Source organism: Pterocles gutturalis, unplaced genomic scaffold (assembly GCF_000699245.1).
Source record: "Pterocles gutturalis isolate BGI_N339 unplaced genomic scaffold, ASM69924v1 scaffold22065, whole genome shotgun sequence".
NCBI classification, from domain to species: domain Eukaryota; kingdom Metazoa; phylum Chordata; class Aves; order Pterocliformes; family Pteroclidae; genus Pterocles; species Pterocles gutturalis.
In genome coordinates this window covers 77,549-98,293 of record NW_010144168.1, presented here as the reverse complement: position 1 = coordinate 98,293, position 20,745 = coordinate 77,549, and the positions used below count along the sequence as shown (strand labels likewise).

The window sequence follows — 20,745 nt, the reverse complement described above, 5'->3', positions numbered from 1 at the left end:
TCATTTTAAGTAATTCTTGGTTTTATGGGTTTTCTTAAAAAATAACAAGAATCTCTGTTCATCATGTGCACTTTAAAGGATAGGCACAGTTTGCATTATGTTCAGATAAACACGTAAGCTTTTGGATGCTTATCAGTGTTTTCTGGATATTTTGGGTGTGCAGAACTAGAAAGAAAATCTCTTACACAAAATATTAATTCAGGCCTTTTGACTATTTCCCCAAAGCAGAACCACGCTGTGCCATGCTGGAGTGCGTCAGAACACTTGTATTCTTCTTTGAGTTCTTTTTTTGTTGTTGTTTGATTGAGGGTTTTTGTACTTGTTGAAGTGCAGTGGACTTTAAGAGGGTAAATGGCTGGGTCATTCCATCATGGTGCCAAACATCTGTGGCTGGCAATGAGTTATCACATGGCGACAGGATGAAAACTATGTGAAAATTGTGTGCTTTAGATTACATTTCATTGCAGTCTGTTTTAGAACCATTAGAAGCACCTGCTAATAGATCACTTCTATTAATACATTGTATTTAAATTACACTGACAATATATTTTAAATCATATTCATATTTTATCATTGCTAAACATCTGCAGGATGGCTGTTTGATGTGATATACAAAGATCTCACAATGGAAGTCAGATAGTACATGTAGCTGCAAGCTTTCCTTTTAAATTGACAGTGTAGGTGCAAGTCTTCCCATGATGTTTGGGCTCAGATAGTTTTCCTGTTGCGCATCAGAATGATGTTGGTGTCAAAACTTTTTTGGAACAAATACTACAGAAGTGCTGGCTCACTGAGATGTTGCATGCGGATGGAGCTGACTCTGTTACAGTCATCTTAGAAAAATCAGCAACATAAAGTTCTTTTCTTCCTTTTGTAGCCAAATGGTAAACTGTTCAGATTTGTGTGTACATAACAAGAGTCAGATCTTTTGCTTGTAATTGCTGATTATTCCTTTTACCTGGTTCTTATTCTGCAGAGATAGTGAAGGAGAGGAGCATTCAAAGCAGAGTGTTTATTTATACTTTTAACTGGTTATTTATTGTAGGTAAGCAACTAATCAGAAGACAGTGTGCTGCCTCCAGATTGTATGTTGAAGCAAGGTGCTCAATTTTTGAGGCCACCAAATCACAGTACTAAGATAGCAGTCTGGAGAACTGACTGTATTAACCACTCTTGATGCTGAACTAAAATACAAAACCGTGACATAACAAATACAAGCAGTATAGGCTGACTGGCTACTGTTTTACCTGTATTATGTTTTTTTGGAGATGGCCTACACTGAGAGAGAGAGAGAGAGAGGAGCTTTCTTCTATTTTCTGCAAAAGTAACTTTTTCGAGATGGTCTAACATTGCTTGAGTGTCATGTATATTTCTATTGGAAACATATTTTGTAAGTTAAATTTCCTATCTATGTTACTTTCATTACTCACTGTAGAAAAATCACATTAGCTTATGATCTCACCTTGTTTATGTTGACGTGCTTTACATTTCCAAATATGAATTTCATTTTCTCCTTAAAGCACCTAAATATTTTTCAATTTCTGAAAAACTTGGAACCCTATCTTCAGTTCTGTCACTAAGTCACCTTTGTCCTAAACCTGCCTCTAAGCAGAACACATTAATGCAAAAACAAAGTCAAAGCCCTGCGCTATGCTGCCTGTTTGTGTATCTCCAAGAACCCTATGTAGTGGGGTTGTTGGTCAGTCCTTAAAAGTCTGATAAGTCACGTGTGTACAGGTCTTTAATTTTCTTTTAAGATGACATGCCCAGAACTTCATTTAATTTGTTACTTGGAGGAGAATATTGAACAGGGAAGTAAGAAATTGTAACAGAAAGTACTTTCAGTAGCACAAATGGCCAAGTACCTGCCTGACGGTAAGCTGATGATGCCTGATAGTGACTTAAACCAATGGAGGTTCTAGACTGACTTTTATGAGAGGTCATCTGCCTCACTTTTTTTGATTGTGTTACCTGCAATAAGTACCAGTTATTTTGATGAAATGTTTGAATTTTGGAAGAGAAGAAAGCATATGGTATATTCTAACTTTGTAGCAAGAGGTAGATTTGATAGGGTTGTATGTGTATGTAAACTTGTTTCCATCATAGCTTTATATATTCCTTCCATTACCCTATTATCTGGCTTCTGTGTAATTTTTTGTGCATTTTCTTCTTGGAGCGCTGATGTGAAGTAAGAAAATGCCATTATTGTCATTTTACAGATTCGGAATGGAAGTGTGGTGACAATGAGGCCCAGATCCTCAGAGAAATGAAAGTGCCCAATTCCTTATGTCTCATCTTAGAATTGGGTACCTTCCTGCTCTTAGAGGAAAAGGGCTTTACAGTTTGCTGAGGCACAAAAAAATTGAGCATAGCTCTTTAAATCAAAAGTGACATGAGACTCTAAAACATATTTGCACTTATGAGAACCAGAAAATTCAGCAGTCTGTTATCACAGTTGTAGGAAGGGGAAGTTCACTTTAATTATTTTTGGGTTTATAACTTGCATCAGGAATTCAGAGTGGTGGAGGGAAATTCCTTTTTCCCCATTCAAAATAAATAAATAAGTAAAATCGCTGGGAACTCTTCTCCATTCATAAGCAAATAATACCATGGTGACAGTCTGAACAGGGTAAAAAATAATAATTTAAGCAAGGTGTCTAGGAAATAGCACTGTTTGTGCATACTGTTTATTCCATTGTCTCTCTTGAGCTTTTCCCTCTTTATGGAATAATTATACTTCAATATGTAATCTTCTCAAATTTATATCTGTGATCTCTTTTGTTGAAATATAGTCCGAATCAATTATATCTTGAGTTAGCTGCTGTTGTAGAAACGTACACCTGAAACACAAGGAGCAAAGGAAGGAACAAAAGCTTTCTCCTTCTCTATTATTGCTGTCTAGCATAAATTCTATAGTCTGAAATCAGCAGCAGTTACCAGCATGCTCTTGTCCTCTGAATTATTTTAGTAATTGCTTAAACATTTAAAAAACCCCAGCGACCTTGAATGCACAGTTTGGGGGTAACAGTTATTTTCTGAGTTACTTCTCTCTCTCCCCTGAAATTCTGTCATTCTGTAGTAAGTTTCTGCAGTGTTCTCATTAACTCCAATTTTCTCTGCAAGTGGTTTTGTTACCAGAGGATGTAATAGTTACCAGAGCCCACAATTTATTTTTTTTTCCTCTTGTTTTGTTTCTTTTTTAAACAATGTTTCTTCAATGAGCAAACAATTTACAGGACTTTCTCTCTGGGGATAAACGTATCTCCAGATACGGAACTAAATTACTGCCATTTCAGACAATAAGTTAGGAAAGGCCAATCGACCCAGTCAAATTGTGTGTATCAAATTATGGTCAGGCAAATTTCTCTTTCTTAAAAATATTGTATGAATACAGTTTAGCATGCAGGCTACATTGTTGCCTTGTCTTTTAGAATAAAGCAAACCAGGTAGTTATGAATCAAGAGTTAAGCTATCTTCTCTGTAGTCAATATTTTACCACACTCTTAAGACTGTTCTGAGAAATGAAATAAGATAATAGGGCCAACAACTTCTTCTATAGTTTCCTCCTTCCATATTTCCAGGCACTAACCTTCTATACAGAATCTGTGCTGAAAAAATAGAGAAGGAGTTCATTCCTGTTGGAAAGTTAGAAGAAACACTAGTTGCACAGTAATGCAAAACTCAGTTTATGTTTGCTGAAATGCAGTTCTCGGTGTATTTTTTCTTTAAATTAGATAAGGACAAGCTAATAACACTTCATCTCCTTGGAGACATGCTTGCATTATTTCATATATAAATTAAGGGAAACTGATTCAGTATATTTAGATGTTTCTTAACACTGGCTTTTGTTTCTAATGTTGTAGTTCCTTTGCTAAGAAGGCTAGAATTAATGTGTTCTCCCCACAGATGCAAGCTGCTATTTGAAGTAGTAAGTTGTTTGCCTCCTCACCCAAATATTGACTCTGTATTTTTTTTTTTCTTTTAGAACCTGGTCCTATTGAAATCAATATTAAAAAAATCTGACTAATGTGACAAATAATTTGCTCAAGATAGTTTTTTTTCCTCTCACACAGTTTTGCATTTTTTTATGGGCTCTGCCTTTTGGCTGACATGTCATAAAGAAAGGTATCAAATAAAAGCCCATGGCTTTGTCTTTCTACACAAGACTGAAAAGGATAAATCTCTGTTATATGCTTTCTGTGTGAGAATGAATAGAAATACAGGCTCTATTCTTTCCTCCATCTACGCTGATAAACTTCATTTGCCTCATAGGGACACTGGGTAGCCAGGCTTGCAGAAGGTAGAGACAGTGTTCCAAAGGATTGCTAACTCACTGCTGTCACCTCTTGTCCAGTCCCTTCACTGGATAAGGCTTGGAGCAACCTGGTCTAGTGGAGGGTGTCCCTGCCCGTGGCAGGGGGGTTGGAACTCCATGATCTTTAAGGTCCTTTCCAACCCAAACCATTCTATGATTCTATGATTCTCTCTTTACAAACCTGTTTCTTTTTATGGCTTTCTGATATACTGTGACATGAGTAAGCAAACCTTGCTGGACTGATACTGTGAAACTCTTAATTTATAACACAACTGTTTCTTACAAAAACAGACCTTTGCAGAAACAAAAGTAAAGAGAGGATTATGTTTCCTCAGTGCTTACAGCCATCAAGTCACATTCATAATTAGCCCGGTAAATTGATTAGAATATATAAGCTAAGCATAAAATGGAAGTGCTGAATTCATTAAAGAGCTTTCATTTTAATTGCAAAAAGTGAAAAAAAAAATCCCAAATATAAACAAATAAACATGAAATGAACTCACAAGATGAATGTTTCCAAACTGGACCAAATTATGATAATTATTCTGCATAGTCTTGTCACATACTGAGATAAAAATCAGTTTTAAAATCTGTAAAAGCAGTTGAGCTATGATTTTGGGGTGAAAAAAGCGCAGCCTTTCTTGACTGAAAACAGCTTGTGGCTAATGAGATATGAGCCTGTCAGTTCTACTGGAAAGCAGTTTTGGTCCTCCACAAAGCATCACAAAAACAATCTGTAATAGAATATACTTAACTCTAGCTCCGTCAAAGTAATTTTGCTAACAAAGCTTACAAAGCTTCCTAAAATGAGCAGAGGGACTGGGATACAGCATGGTGAGAGTAATATCTAGATGCCACTTTTTTTTTTTTTTTTTTTTTGCAATAGCTTCATTGCTTATTGTAATTTATCTTTGTATAACCTTGTAGTGTTTTCCAATGAAACTTCTTGCTTCCTCTTCAGGTACAAGGGAATTGTAATGTGGGCCATCAGTACTTTTTTTTTTTTTTTCCTGCTCCATTCTTTCTTTATTAGTATACTCCAGACAGACAGAAAAACTGTTTGACTTGCCTCAAAGTTTGATCATGGAACAGAACATAATTGTATGTACTGTAGGGCATATATATATATATATATGTATGTGCGTGTGCATGTATGTGTGTCTGATTGACCTGCCCTGCCAGCGGAGGACAGAAGTATCATTGCCAACCATTTCTTGTGAAGTAAGCAAGCAACTTGGATGCGTAGCACTGTCTGAAAAACAGTGGTCATCTGAGTCGCATTCATTATTTTGATCATGACTGTCAATTATCTCAGTTAATAGTAAAGTAGGCCATAAATTGCACTGAACGTACATAAAATTATGTTCAGGGGAGTACTTCTTATTTACATGTTCTGCATTTTCTATTCTCATAAAAATAAAATGGCCCTTTAATACTTACTAAGTAACATTTGAGGAAGGATTTCTCTTTGGTGCAAATTAAAATTCATGTGAAAGATGTAACTTTCACCTGCCTCCCCTGGCCCATCTTACTCTCTTACCCTCCCATTTTACACTCCTACCTTCTGTTTCTTTAGCTGAACAGGGATAATTCCCATATTCCTGATGCTGATCAGCCTCATGCTTTTTTTCCTGCATTCTCTAAAAGCTAACAGGCAGCAAAAGCCTGGATTGCATGTGGGTGGTTTCAAGAGAGCCCTAGCCTTTCCAAGCCCAATGTCCCATTGTCATCATGTAATGTCATACGATAGTTTTTCTCCTGGTGCATCTCCTAAAGCAAGTCTCAGTATCTGCCCTTAGTACTAGTACCAAATTTGGGCATCTTTTCATACCTGCAAAGTGAAATAAGTAATTAATAGTGCTAGTGTATAATGTACTGCTAAGATTTCTGGAGTGGAGTGTGGCGTCCTGGCTGCTCATGTTCAAGGAAGAGAAGGGCTGCCAAGTTGTTCCAGGAAGGGAGGGGCCATCTGGTGAGACGGAAATAAAATATCTTGGTTTGTTCAGCTAGCACAATGCAGACTAAAAGATGATGTATCTGCAAGTGCTTAATGCACTGATGAGCAGTGCAGGAAGTGCTTAGAGGTTTTTCTGCTGGATGTTGAAATTTAACGTATCATTAATTATGGTTAAGTCATGTGCTATGTGCTTTTTTCCTTTCTGCTCGTGCATTCTGACCACGTAGGAGTTTTGCTGAACTAAAGAACAGTTTAGTCTAGTATTGTTTGCTATTGGTATGAGTGTGGTTTCTATCTCATCACTTGTTTTCAACAAGATAAATTATGATGCCGGAATTTTTGTATTTGTGACATTGGTGAGTCCAATTCAGAAGTTAAGGTAGGTTTGGATTCATTACTAAAATCTGGAAATCATCTTAAAAAAAAATCCACTATCTTTTAAATTTTACTTCTTGATGATGTTCAAAATTTGTGTATCATTCCCCAATATATTAAAAAAAAAAAAATTCCAAACATAAAGACATTTATTTAGACAGTCTTCAAAATTAACTTGATTGTTACAAGGGCTTGTACCCAAAGAGAGAATCTATGTTTAGATGGGAAAATAGAAATTATCTGAAAGCAATTGTATAATGAGTATAGAAATGTTGTTTCACAGCATATATAGACAAGCTAGAAGATGCATGTGATTTGAACAATGTGTGCAACAAAGTAACATAAATTTCCATCCATAAGCTCAAATGGGATCATTATAAAGCTTATTTTATCACTGTTTTAAGCCCCTGTTCCCCACAAATACACCTCTGTCTCATATCAGCAGCAGCATAGGGTGAAATCAGATGAGAGGAAGTGGAAACATATATAAAAAATTTTTAAAAAAAAAAAGTAATCCTTTCTGAGCCAAATCCTTTTACAAGTTCAATAAACATCATTATTTCCTTGGTGTAGATTGGTTAGCAAAGCACATATTAAGTGGATTGTCTGAGGTCATGTGAGAAGTCAATGGTAAATTTAGGAATACTTTTCAAATACTTTCAAAATCTCAGACTTTGAAATCTGAGTTTTTGGTTAGTTACGTGGGGTTATGTCTGACTGACATCACCACCATTAAAGGAAATATAAACAATAGTTTTACTTTTTCTGCCTTAATAGGTATTTTTATTATGCTATGTTTTAAAACAAAACTTCTTTAGGAATTAAATTATTTTCAATATGGTTTTGAATATATTATAATGGAATGTTTGACCAAGTCAATATTTTCATGACTTCTTAAATTACAGTTCTGTCTAGAAAAAGGTAACTGTAATCTTTAAAATCTTTTGATTGCTGGAAGGCCTTTGACTTGAAATAGCATGACATCTTGAGTAATAACCAAAATTTATTCAAAACCAACCTTGCAAGTATTAAGCAGATTATAACTGTTTGAAAAAAGAGGGTGTAAGTGTAATGATAAATAAGAACTCACCACTGAACAGTCATGTTTCTGTGTATCTGCATACGGAAAAGTGGTTGGGACTGTACTATTTAGATGGTTTTCAGAGTTGGTTAGAAACACCCTGGGAAACACAATTGTTGCCAGCAGTGTTTGTGGATGCCACAAAGACTGGAGTATGAAATAATGAAGAGCACAGGTCACTGGGCTCAGAGAAATGTGTTTCAGTGCAGTGAAACATAGGGATGTATATCTAAGAGCTGCAGGAGGAGGTCGTAGAAATGGAATGGGAGGTTGTCTTTGGAGCGATGTCTGAGAAAAAACACTGGTGTTGTGGTAGACCATCAGTCAAACTTGGGTGCCCATCTGACCCTGTGCCCAAGGGGACTAATTTAGGTGTGCAAACAAGAATACGAAGTGCTGGGAGAGAAGCGGTGTCAACTTTGTATTTTTTCCTTCTGTGACTGCCACAGTGGGGTTTACAGGTCAGGGCTTCACACTTAGTAAAAAGATGGCAAATTGAAGAGGGCACAGAGAAGAGACACAGACTAATTAAAGGATTAGAAAAATACCGTTTCTACAGAAAGACCTAGGAGCTCAATTTATTTAGATTAACAAAGAGAAGGTTAATGGATGATATGATCACAGTTTCTAAGTGCCCACAAAAGAAAAAGAATTTTTATAATAGAGGGCTCTTCAGAGCAGAGAAAAATATATAACAAGAGCCAGTGGATTCAAGGTGCTGTAGTGAGAAAAATTCAGACTAGGAGTAAAATCCTGGTTTTTTGTTTTGTTTTGGGTTTTTTTTCTTTAAACAATGATGACCTTTGCTCTCTGAAATAAGCTACCGAAGGTGCCACTAAGTTTTCCATTACTAGACTTCTGAAGTGAAGGCGGAATGCTTTTCGTAGAGGACATTGTCTTGTTCAATCTCTGCTCCCAGAGTTAAGGAAGAAATTAAAAAATGTGAGTTTAATAACTATATTAAGCTCCATTCATACTAGAGAACAACAGTGGTAGCCTCCAGTTGTCAAAATGATAGTGAAAACTGTGTTTCTCTTAATGTGCTGGCCTCAATCTGGCACGGCCTTTAGGCCTTGAAGGCTCATTGCCAAGCATTCTTGATTTAAAGGGACTATTCACATGGATCAGAACCAGCATGCTCAATGCTGGGAGTATGAATGCTTTCCAGTCAGTGGCCTCCAGCCGTGGGTCACTGTGCTGCAGTGGGAGCTTGCTGCTCCCACAGCTCAACAGTGGAACCTGGAATTGGCAGAGGACACCTTGTCTGCATCACCAATGGCCTGGGTTCTTCATTCCACCCAGCGCTTGCATGGCTAGCAGCTTTGCTGGCATGCTTCCTGGGCATGTGCTGCCTACCTGTTGAACAGAAATGAGGCCTCTCCCACAAAATACTGTCAGTCCCCGCAGGAATCATATCTAAACTTTAGTGGCATAAAGCCACTTCTTTGACACTTACAATGCCGTGTTAAATGGCATGATGTTGATGCTTTCTGTAATGTCCATCTATCTGCTGTGGGCTTTTACAACCTTCTCCTGTCCTTCCAGTTCCAAAGTTTGTATTTAGATAACCCAAGCTAGATGCTGTTGCGAACAAAGTAAATCTCATAAATATTTCTTTGCCAGAGAAAATAAAGTTCTTCTGACCTCATTCATATCATGATATCTAGTTTCAATTTAAATGGTTGATCAGAAAGGTTTACTAACCACTCTTCTGGTCAAACAAGTCTGTGACTTGGCAATCATTAGCAAATGATAGACTGCATAACCTTCATAATATGAACTATAATATCAGAAAGAGAATATAGGGTAAACCCAGGGAGATCTCCCTAATCACATTAATAGGGTCCTAAATCATTACAGCTGTTTTTTATTAAACTATCTTCCATTCTTTAATGGGAATGATAGATTTCACTGTGCTAATCTCTGGCACTAGGTTCTGTTTAATGCTTCTTGTATGCAAAAAGTATTTTAGCCCCCATAGCCTCTTATCCACAGCTCATACTTTACAAGGTTATTGCTTTGGTAAGATGCCTGTAATTTAGTGGAAGTAATAACGGTCTGTGTGCATTTTTCTGGATTTTTAAAATTCTAATTTAAGCGAAAAGCAATTTATCCAATACCTTGAGGTTCCTTGACATGTTGGAATTGAAAGAGGAGGGATGGAAGGAAATGACAAATCTTTTCTGTTTTCGTTGTTTTTCTATCCTTGTTTATGATTTTTCACTCATCAAGTATTTCTCAACATGCGGTTTTCAAGAAGCAGGGTTTGATTAATGAAGTGTCAGATACAGAGGATGTCATGAGAATTTTGGCATTTATTGTTTGCAGCATTTAAATTAGCCATGGTGTTTTCAGTATTCCTTATTTTTGTTTACTATAGTGTTGTCCTGTTAATAGTAAATACCCTCTTCTAGTAAATATCAATACATGGTAAATTTTGATCTTTAGACATCCACATGAATTTGATACTTATGCAGAAATTATACCAGTTATTCAGATTTGGCATATTCAGATTTTCTTTGTTTTTTTTTTTTAAACCGAGACAAGAAAGTGTTTTTGTTTAAATAAAATATTTACTCCAATTTTGTGCATTGAGATGACCTTTTCTTAGTATTCCTGATTTTTTTTTTTTTTTTTCAGGATATAAACACTTAGGCAGTAGAATATTTTTTTGTGGAGTATTTGTGGAGAGTGCTAGCCTACCTAAATGCTAATGGTTTCAGTGCCGTAAATGCTTAGGTACCAGGCCTAAGGCTATCAAACCATGTTACGTAGGGATATAGATAGCTATCAAAACCTGGCTATAATTATGTTTTCTGCAATATCATCAAGTCAAATAGAACTTCAGTTATTAATCCCTTATGTAGTAATTCCTTACTCTGGTCATCTGAATACCTGTGTACTAGATAACAGACTTCTGTCTCATCATGCCTTCCATATGGAAGCCATGCCTCAGATAACTTAGCCGAGAACAGCTCTGATGAGAGCCACTAAAATAGAATGTTTCTGTGAAGGTTTTATGCTGGATTAGTACTTCTGTATTGGTATAATTAGTGGATATTATATATATAGTTTCCTTGATGTACTTATGACATGTCTAAAAGCTTGTTCACTCCTGTAGGACTGTAGAGAGATTTGTCACTTTTAACACGTCCTACTTGAGTGTCAATCTTGACATTATACTTCTTACGCTAGCAGCTTTACCTGCACTTGAGTGTTCCTTGTATTAATATAACCTGTATAAAAGGAGGGGAAGAAAGAAACATATATTTGATTCAGACTGTTGGATTGTCTTTCTTTTGCATTGTATCCTTGAATAAATTAACATATTTCCCAGAAAATGATGTGTCTTTCTTATTATTGAAGAACTTTTCTTTCCCCACACATGCATGTTAAAAATGACTTCCATGGTTTTACTGTGCTCCCTTGTTGTGATATTCTTTTTGAGAATGTGCTGTTTGACAAAGTGTGTGCTATTCTCACAATACATAAACACTTTAGTCTAACTATGCCATTGAAAATGCTTGTGATTCAAGAACCTAGGCAATACTGTTCCTCCTGTATTGTGTAGATGTATTTGGAAATCTTCCCAGTGACTTTTCAGCAGGCACTTAATATAATTCATAATGCTCTGGGATAGAATCACAGATGTGAAAGAGAGCTACTACATCATCACTTCCATTTTCATAAGAGATCAGGTTATATTCCCTCAATAGAAGATGCATCGAGTATTAGATTCACACTACATTTGCTCTCCAACAACTTTCCAAATCTGGCAGAAAAAACATTGTCCTGAGAGTGCTTTAAAAAGCATAAAAAGAAATGAGGAGCCAAGGCTGCCCGGTCCCTCTATTTTGAGAAATCCTGTGCGGACTTTTGTTATGCTTTCAGTGTTACTTTGAACAGCCGTCTAACTATATTATCTGTACTAAGACATCTACGTAGATATTGTAGCATGTGAGCCTTATGCGGGGGCATATTCTGGATGTATGGGTATGTCTGAGGAGATAAAATTGCAGAGTATTTCTTTGGAACTAATTAGTATGACTTGCAGGGGACAAAAAGAGAAAAAAAAATCCCTATTTCTTAATTAATCTGTCTGTTCCTTGGATACAGGGAATATATTAATTTTTTTTTAATTTATTGTACTACATTTCTTTGGTCAGAATACATCACACTGAATTAAGGCTGTCATCTGTGGGAAGTTGCTGCAATAAATTCAGTTCTACAACTTAAATCCTTTCTTTTTTTTTCTCTTTCTCTCTTCCCTTCTCCATCCTTACCCTCCCCTCCCTCCTCAGGCAGCCAAGGGCAGTTTCCACTTACACAGAACGTTACCGTTGTTGAAGGGGGAACAGCAAATTTGACCTGCAGGGTCGATCAAAATGATAACACCTCCCTCCAGTGGTCAAATCCAGCTCAACAGACACTGTACTTCGATGACAAGAAAGGTAAATAATTTCCTGAACTCATGGTTCTGCATCATTTTTTCTAATAAAGGTTTAAAACAATTTCCCTTTCATATTTTAATGTGAAAATATTTGCTAGGAATGCATGTTTTAAGCTATAAGTATTAAATAATCTTTTTTTGGAGGGAGGTTCACTGAAGTACTCTGCTGTGTATAAAATTGTATGTTAGTAAAGGAAAAGAATAATATCTGAAATTCTTTTTGCAAGCTAATTTGGAAAATTTTGTTGCATATCATCTTGGAAGAGCATTTACAGGTGATGAGAGGCTGTCAAGGGAAGAAGCAGTCCATAAACCTTGTGACTTACTTTTATTAGTGCTTGTGTTTGTGTGTATGCATATATATATATTTATGCATTTATATATACATATATAATCCCACTATTTGCTTCAGGCATACTGCAGTTTGGTTGTTAGTGCAATATGCAGTTGCTGTGGTAGGTGTTCTTACTGTAACAGCTAATAAAAATGCTCGATTTTAGTACCTTGATTTTTCCAATTATACCATGCACAGATTTTTTTTTTTTTTAATTTTGGTAAAATTAGAGGGGAAAAAAGACAGCAAAATGTCCATTCCTTATGAAAAGAAGGGCATATCACTGCAGTAGGATGTATTTCTAAGACATTTGTCTTACTCTCAAATGAAAAAGCACATTTTATGTAATAGAATGTTAACATAAGGATTACATTAGATTCTGTAAATAAATTAAAACTAAAGTTATAAGGAAAAAATTTATCATGGCTTCAAAAAATGCAAAAGCTTTGCTGTTGATTTCTGTGGTACAGAAGTTCAACAATATTTTTTACTTACTTCTACTGCTTGAATTTATTCTGAAAGCTGCTATATACTCTAGAACATATTTTAACAAGTGCAGTTATTCCTCTGCTTAAAATTAAAGAAGTGCTGTCAAAATGCTTTGCTGAATGATTACAAGACTTTAAAACACTTTTCAGAACTGAAAATGCTTTGTGGATCTATGCACTTCAATAAAAGTAGAGTCTAAAACCTGTCATTTTATACCTGCAGATGCTGCAATCAAAATAGGGGGTTTTGCTATTAATATAATAGCTGAATAGAATCTCTTTATGGTGCTGAAGTGGTTCCTTTCTCTTTTATCTAATTTCCTGTAGCGTGTAATCATTTGATTTGCAATTTCTTTGAAATCATAAGTACCTTTTGAATGTAGGATTGAAGATGAGAGATTTATAAGGTGCAAACTTCTGAGCTGTAAGTCTGGTCCTGTAACCTTTACTCATATGGACCCCTCTATTTTAGCTGTAATTGTTAGTGATTTGGGATGGATAAATAATGTCTGCAAACGTAAAAGCAGAGGGAACTTGTCTGCTGATAGAGCACATCAATACTCACAAAATCTATATCTTTTATAAAATAAGTGACATTTTAAAGAATGCTGAGAAGGACGTGGGAGGACTGCAAATAGATTAATTTGAACTTTGTAGCCATTTTGGTGTGAATTGAATTTTCTGTGTACTTTAGCTAAATCTACTTTTACAACGAATAATTGAAGTTTGTATTACTTTTTAATACAATGAATTGAAGCAACAGCATTTGAATGGCATGCAGCATAGTAAGTACTTAGAAGCAATCTATATTCCCCACAGGAAATGTGAGGAGCTGAAGTGTGTAAATTTAAAGGACCTCACTCTTTATTGAACTTTTAGCTTGTCCCAAGACTTCGATGAATACTTGATGATAAATTTTATGGAGGGATTACTGTGCATCTGTTAGACAGGAAGATGTCTTGATGTGGTCAAGAAAAACTTTAGGTCCTTCAATCAGGGATATTTAGTCTTTTTTACATTGCCAAAGCTTTACATTCTGTGTGACCTTTACAGAATGAGTATACTGAGGGGAGTGAGCAGTGCCTCTGAGTCCTGCACAGAGAACGTTTTGCCATTTCTGGAAATGTTACAGCTTTCGCAGGCAATTTTTACAGTGTGTATATGTATGCGTTCTTATAAGGAAGAAGGAGTTTTTCTTTACATGCTTTTGATGCTTGAGTTACTGAGCCCACCCTCCCAGCAATTTAATATTTATCTAATGTTTATGAAGGAGACAAAGGCTGTTTTTAACTTCAGACATTTTTGGTACCTAGTGTACACAGTCTTACAATGATACAGAGAGAAAATTAGTAAAGTTTTGTTTCAGAAAAGACAATGCTATAAATCTAGTGAATATGAAACCATAGTTCAGAGGTTGTTTCCAGGTCCCCATGACTTGAATTAGTTTATTTGGTTTTTGTTGTAAATTTAGGCCTAAAATGTGTTTGTCTCATTGTGTTGATGGGAATTGGGGGAGGAAAGCAATCCTGTTTTCCTCTAGGAAAGTAAGTTATAGCTTTTATTAGCTAAGCAAGGTAGAACAGTTGCTTTCCTCCAACTCTTATTTTGACATTCTGAAATATATTAAAACTGGAACTAACTTCATTATTGTTTGAACACACAGTAGCTAAAATATGTGAATATACAGATGTTTGATCTTGTGGATTTGGTCTCACTGATGACCTGTCTCCTTCAGCATGCTGTCTCTCTGTTGTCCTTTCTGGAACTTCTTTTTTTCTGGTTCCTCTCCTTTGTAGCTTGAAGGACATTGTGTATCAATTTGATTTTTAACTTTTCCTCTTTCATTTGAAGCATAAAAACTTTACCTGACAGTAAAAATAGATAGTCTAGTTGCATAAATGGATAAATGGTCTTACATTTTAATAGGCTTAACAACCTTACCAAGACCCCCCTCAGTTTTCCACCCCTCAGAGAGAATTTTAAAGATTGTGTCTTACTGGAAAATATGAATTCACTGCTCACCCTGAGCAAGTTCCAGTTCTTTGGAAAGAAATGTAAATTGCATGCTGCACATGAAACAGGTTTTTCCCTGCAGAATTTTCAATTAAAATGAATAATTGCCATAGAAACCTTTGTATCACTTTATGCACCCAAGTACCTATAATTATGTACCTGCCTTTGGAAGAAGCACAATGTGCAACAACATAAAATTAGCAGATATGATTTTAAATTAATATACGTTATTTTATTTTTATCTTCACTGGTGGTACTTCTTAAGGATTTTGAGTGGGCAATAAACATAGAGATATAAATATTAATGCAGATGTATAACAGAAAGGGTGTAGTATGGGAACACAGAGATGGTTGATAAAGAGAAGACAGAACAGAACCTTCATTCAGTTTGCTATAGCAGCCATCTCTTCATATTCCCTTTGGTAGGGAATATAGATACATAGGGAGCTGGATATGGATTTATAAAGGAGACTTGTACAACTGAATGATGGGTGTTAAAGGTGATTAATCTCATCAATATAAAAATGTGCAATCAGACTATAAAAAAGGAAGAGAAATAGTACCTAGTCTATACATAGATAAGAGTTTTTCTCAGTCAGGCAAGTGCAAGTGTAAAATAACTGCTTTTCACCTTAACAGGGAATTTTGCAGGTCTGTTGATAGTAAAACAAGTGCTGTGTTGACATTGATCACGATAAGTTTGCTACAAACTGACACACCAGATTTTGACAAGACATATGCCTGGTGCTGATCATAGATGGGTACATGTCCCTTGTGCTTTCATCAAGTAGTAGCACTTTCATGTCTTACTGAAAAATTATAAAGCATATTCCAACTTCAGGATTATTCATCCCTCAGCAGCACTGTACATTTCTTTAGATGACCTTTGATTTTTTTACATGTAGGAGTACTTGGCATTTATGTAACTCCCTATCATCTTGAAAGCTTTCAAAGATACTGGTGCACTAGGAAAGGGTTATGAGAGGACACTGTGCTTGCAGAGCTCCTGAGAGCTTCCCTGATAGGCATTGTGCCTCAGGGGAGCTTGTGGTAACATCTCTGGATATAGCAGCTGCCCATAAGGTTCTGCATTTCCTTCCTCTCAGGGGTGGCACTATTACATTAGAACTGGCGGGTAAGTTCAGAGACAGGACGTGTCTCTAATTAAGACATTGTGCCTTTTGACATACCTAGCTGCGCTGTCAGCACCATGAAAACAACTCCTAACCTTTTTCTTTCTTGATATAAAGATATTTAGAGGGAGACTCTGAAATTCACAATGCACTGTCTGTGGGATTTTAATTACATTGTCACATATGCCAGTTTAGGAGGAGTCATTAGTTCAGAGAACTTTAATTCTTACTGTAACACTGCCAAAACTAAATGGTGATAGAATTGCCATACAAAACTCAATCACTTTCAGGCATTAGAATCCGGTCTCTCTGATTTTGTACACATACAGCTCCTTCCTAGTTAGCTGTATTTACCCTCTGACTTGTAGCCAGACTTTAGATATTGAATTTAAGTATAAACTCAGCTTACATGACTCTGTGGTGATGCAGCCTCAGATTCTAATCTACATATACAAGCAGAGGCACTTGTGAGTTACAAAAATAATTTCAGAATATTTCTGATTGGGGGAAATAGTGAATTTCCTTCCTGTAGGATACTTAATGATTCTAGTAAGCAGCTGAATTTAAGATGTAGGTATACATGTAGACAAACAATCCACAGACCAAAGGGATAGCCTTGTACAAAATGAAGGTCAAAGAAAATACTGTTTCCCTTTGCAATAGAAAGGAAAGTAGGAGACACATGCTTTAGATTAGTTATGCAGGCAGGGAGGAAGACAGGCTGTATGGTTGGGAGGACTAGGAGCGTTAGCATTTAGGTAATGTAAAGTTGAGTAGCAATGATGAATGGACTTATGTCTCTGCCTTCACACACAGTTTCCTATTACATCATTGAGTGGAGATGGTATCAGACACAAGATGATGACCAAGCTTAACTCTGTCTCTAGGGTACTCTAATGTAAATTAGAGCTTCACTGTTACTTAGAGTTTAATAGACCCTTTCAATGAGATAATACCTTGTAGCAAACCTATGATGTAGCATGAAAAGCAATGGGAAAAATGCAATAAAATCATACAGACAAATATTGAAGTATGACTGGAAAAGTTGGGGAGAAGGTATACAGAGGGACAGGATTTTCTTTTTTTTTCTTTTTTTTTTTTTATTCCTGAATAGCAATAACTTCTAAATGCCTTATAACATTTGAGAGATTTCTAGCATTTAAAAATAAAAAAACTGTAGAAGATAGAAATCTGTTTTTCACAGAGAGCTTTCCATTAAGCTATTTTAGAATAGTTCTTCCAAGCTCTGTAGTTAAGCATAACTTTTTTTATGTTGGTCAGATCTGTTGATTTCACAATTATGCTACACAACTATCAGCAGCTGTCTGGCCAGCTCTTACATATCCTTGAGGCCCATGGTATGCCATACAGGGATAGATAATCTGCATTAAGTCTTTCAGCTACAATTTTGTTTCTTCCTAATGGGTTCTTATGCTCACTCACTCCCCTGCAGTGGGGTGAGGCAGAGAATCAAAAGGGCAAAACCAAGAAAAACTCATGGATTGAGGTTAAGACCATTTAATAAGTGAAAGAAAAAGAAAAGGGAGAACAAAAAAAAAACTAATGCAAAGGAATCACTCACTACCTCCTACCAGCAGTCCAATTCCCAGACAGACCCTGAGCAGTCCCTGCTTTGGAAAAACCACCTCCAAGTTGCATTGCTCAGTGCAGCACCATATAGTAAGGAATATCACTTTGGTCAGTTTGGGTCAGCTGTCCCAAATGTGTCCTCTCCCAACCTCTTGGCCACCTGCAGCCTAGTCACTGGGAGTGCAGAGTGAGAAACAGAGAAGGCCTTGACAGTGTGCAAACCATGCTTAACAGTAGCCAATGCACTGGTGTGCTATCATTGCTGTATTGGTCATGAATCCAAAGCACAGCACCATACAGACTCCTGTGAATAAAATTAATTCCATCCCAACCAGACTCAATACACTTTACCTCTGAGACAGGGGTAGGAAATGAGCTTAAATTATTTTAGATGGTAGTTCCGTAGTACTCAGAGGAGAAAAGAAGTAATCTTAGAGATTTTGATATCAAGAAGTCTCACCTGATCCTTAAAAATGAAGGTTTCAAAAACAGATTGCTACTTTTGAAAGCCAGAATGTTTGTGTTCCTGCATCTTAAAGATAACGTGATAAAAGAGAGCAGGAGTCTGTTAAAATATCTTGACAGTTATTGTCTGTATGAATATGAAAATTACATTTTAAAAATGTCTTACAATGCATTAGAATATTATTTCATTGCAATAAATTAGTAGAACTACTCCCACTACAACATTTATTTTTCGTTTCTTAGCAGTATTAAGGGAGTAAATGAGCATACTGTAAAGATGGTTAGAAAGTGTAGGAGTTTGCATTATATTGTGCTGAAGTGTGGGTACGTGCAGAAATTAAGTTTGCCAGCACTCAAGCTAAATGGAGAATGAAGCTGATATATTTGAATATGATGAAGTGAAACAGTAGTTGTGATGACACTGCTAATATTACTCTGTTATGAAGTTTCATGATACTCGGGCTAGTGGCTATTTTTGGTTTAAATGGAAAACAATCTTCTAAGGAGTAAGAAATCTTTGGAGGAGTGTTGGAAGCAGGAATAAAAAAAAAAAAAAGATGGAAAGAGAAATTTCTTGTACCTGACCTCTCTGCACTAGTTGTTTGCATGGATGAGCAAAACTTCCTGGGGTTTCAGAAGAAAATGGACCCATTACATTAAATTCTGAACCCATTGTTTCCTTTCATAAAACTCTTAGAGCAAATTATAGTGAGGAACAATTTGAGTGCAGAGAAGGGGAAGCAGGAGAATATGCTCACGATTATAGGCAGTAGATCCAGGAGCAGTAGAGCTCAACATTGTACATCATAAGGAACATGAAGGTAGGCAGAAAAAGCCCTTTGGTTTTAATCAGGAACATGGTGAACAGTTTTACTTAGGGAAAGTGAAGCTTATCTTGAAGAAACTAGGTGACAGGCAAGAGTTCTCATTGTTACATCACAGCGTACTCCATACAGTAGAGTCATAGGGATAAGAGAATTACCAAATGGACCAGAACCTGAATGTTTTGTCATACAAGTGATTGTTAGATCCAAGAAAACTTAACTTTGCAAAGAATAGCTGGTGTTTGCAGGACTGGTGAAAATTATGCTTCTAAAAGGAAAGAGGCAGGAGTGGAAAAATTTGAAATGCAAATATTTAGAAATGGCATATCAGATTATAAAGAAATAGACAATGGTTCAGGATAAAAGAAAAAAAATACTTATAATTAAAAGGGAAAGACAATCGTGGAACATTGAGATATTCCCAGAACAGAAATATGTGATATATTGCATGTAGAAATCAGAAAAAATTCAAACCACAAGTACAGTCATGATTTTGCATCTGGATGACAAAACTTACAAGGACCAGAAATGGCTGAAAACATGGCAGTGTCTGCATGGCACAGTGCAGTGCCATGAAGTGATATCTGAGCTAGCACTTAAGCTTTCTAAGTTTGTTACTGGCAGATCTGTCCAGCCGACAAGCAAATTAGGTCAGCTGAAAACAACAACCATTTATCGTGGCTTATGAACATAAAATCTAAGGTTCTGGAACACACTGGCTAGTGATACCGGAAACAATCAATCAAAAGCTGACTTTGAAACAGAAAGTGAAATTGCATGCATGTCCTGGTTTTGGCTGGGACGCAGTTAGCTTTCTTCATAGTAGCTAGTGTTAAACTCTGTTTCAGATTTGTACTGAGAAGGCTGATAACATACTGATGTTTATAGTTGCTGCCAGTACAGTCAAGGACTTCTCATCTTCTCTGCTGTGCCAGTGTCTGCAGGTGGAGGGGAAGCTGGGAGGGAGCACAGCCCCAATTACCAGCCTAGGATTCGGCCTCAGGTTTGGGATTGAGACCCAAATTGGCCAATGGCCTATTTCATATCATGCACATCATGCCCAGTATAGACATGAGGGTCTGTCTGGAGGTTCTCTCTCTCTGGGTCACCCCCTGTCTCAGGGTTGTCTCGCTGTCTTGGTTGGCTTTTGCTCTCTTGGGTTCTCAGGCTCTTATCTCCATTCTGGGATTGTCGTTCCGGGACTCTCCCTGCTCCAGGATTGTTGGTTGGGAACAGGCTGAGCCTGGGTCATTGAGTGGTGAGCAGTATCACTGTGTATCACTCATTTGTTTATTTGTTTATTATTATTATTATTTTCAATTTTATTGTAGTTTTGTTATTAAATTGTTTTTCTCTCAACCAACAAGTCTGTTTTCCCTTTACTCCTTTGATTCTCTCCCCCATCCCTGGGAGGAGAGAGGGTCTGTGAGTGCTGGGGGAGAGTGTTGTGGTGTTTTGCTGTTAGCCAGGTTCAAACTACAACAATGCAATATGGTCATAACAGCTCTAGATGAAGAGCAGGTGGTACAGTCACTGCCATTCCAGTTGCTTTTAGAAGGTTTAATGTGGAGATTAGCTATCAGTCAGTAAATTCTGGAGGAATAAAGACACAAGCAGGTCAAGGAGAAATGTAGACCTGAAGAGTGATTCAACAACATATGTTTAGAGAATTACCCAACTGGATGGAAAACAACTCCAGAGGAGATGACTGCAGGACAGT

At 36.7% G+C, this 20,745-nt stretch overlaps 1 protein-coding gene across 1 annotated transcript in view; it reads left to right on the top strand.

Annotated features, from left to right (window-relative positions):
- Window positions 1-1,853: 1,853 nt before the first annotated feature.
- The window catches only part of CADM2 (cell adhesion molecule 2), a 94,477-nt gene continuing 75,585 nt past the window's right edge, over window positions 1,854-20,745 (top strand). The window contains exons 1-2 of the mRNA XM_010085031.1: window positions 1,854-1,875; window positions 12,030-12,179. Of these exons, the coding sequence (XP_010083333.1) occupies window positions 1,854-1,875; window positions 12,030-12,179 (172 nt within the window). The remainder of the gene's footprint in view (window positions 1,876-12,029; window positions 12,180-20,745) is intronic.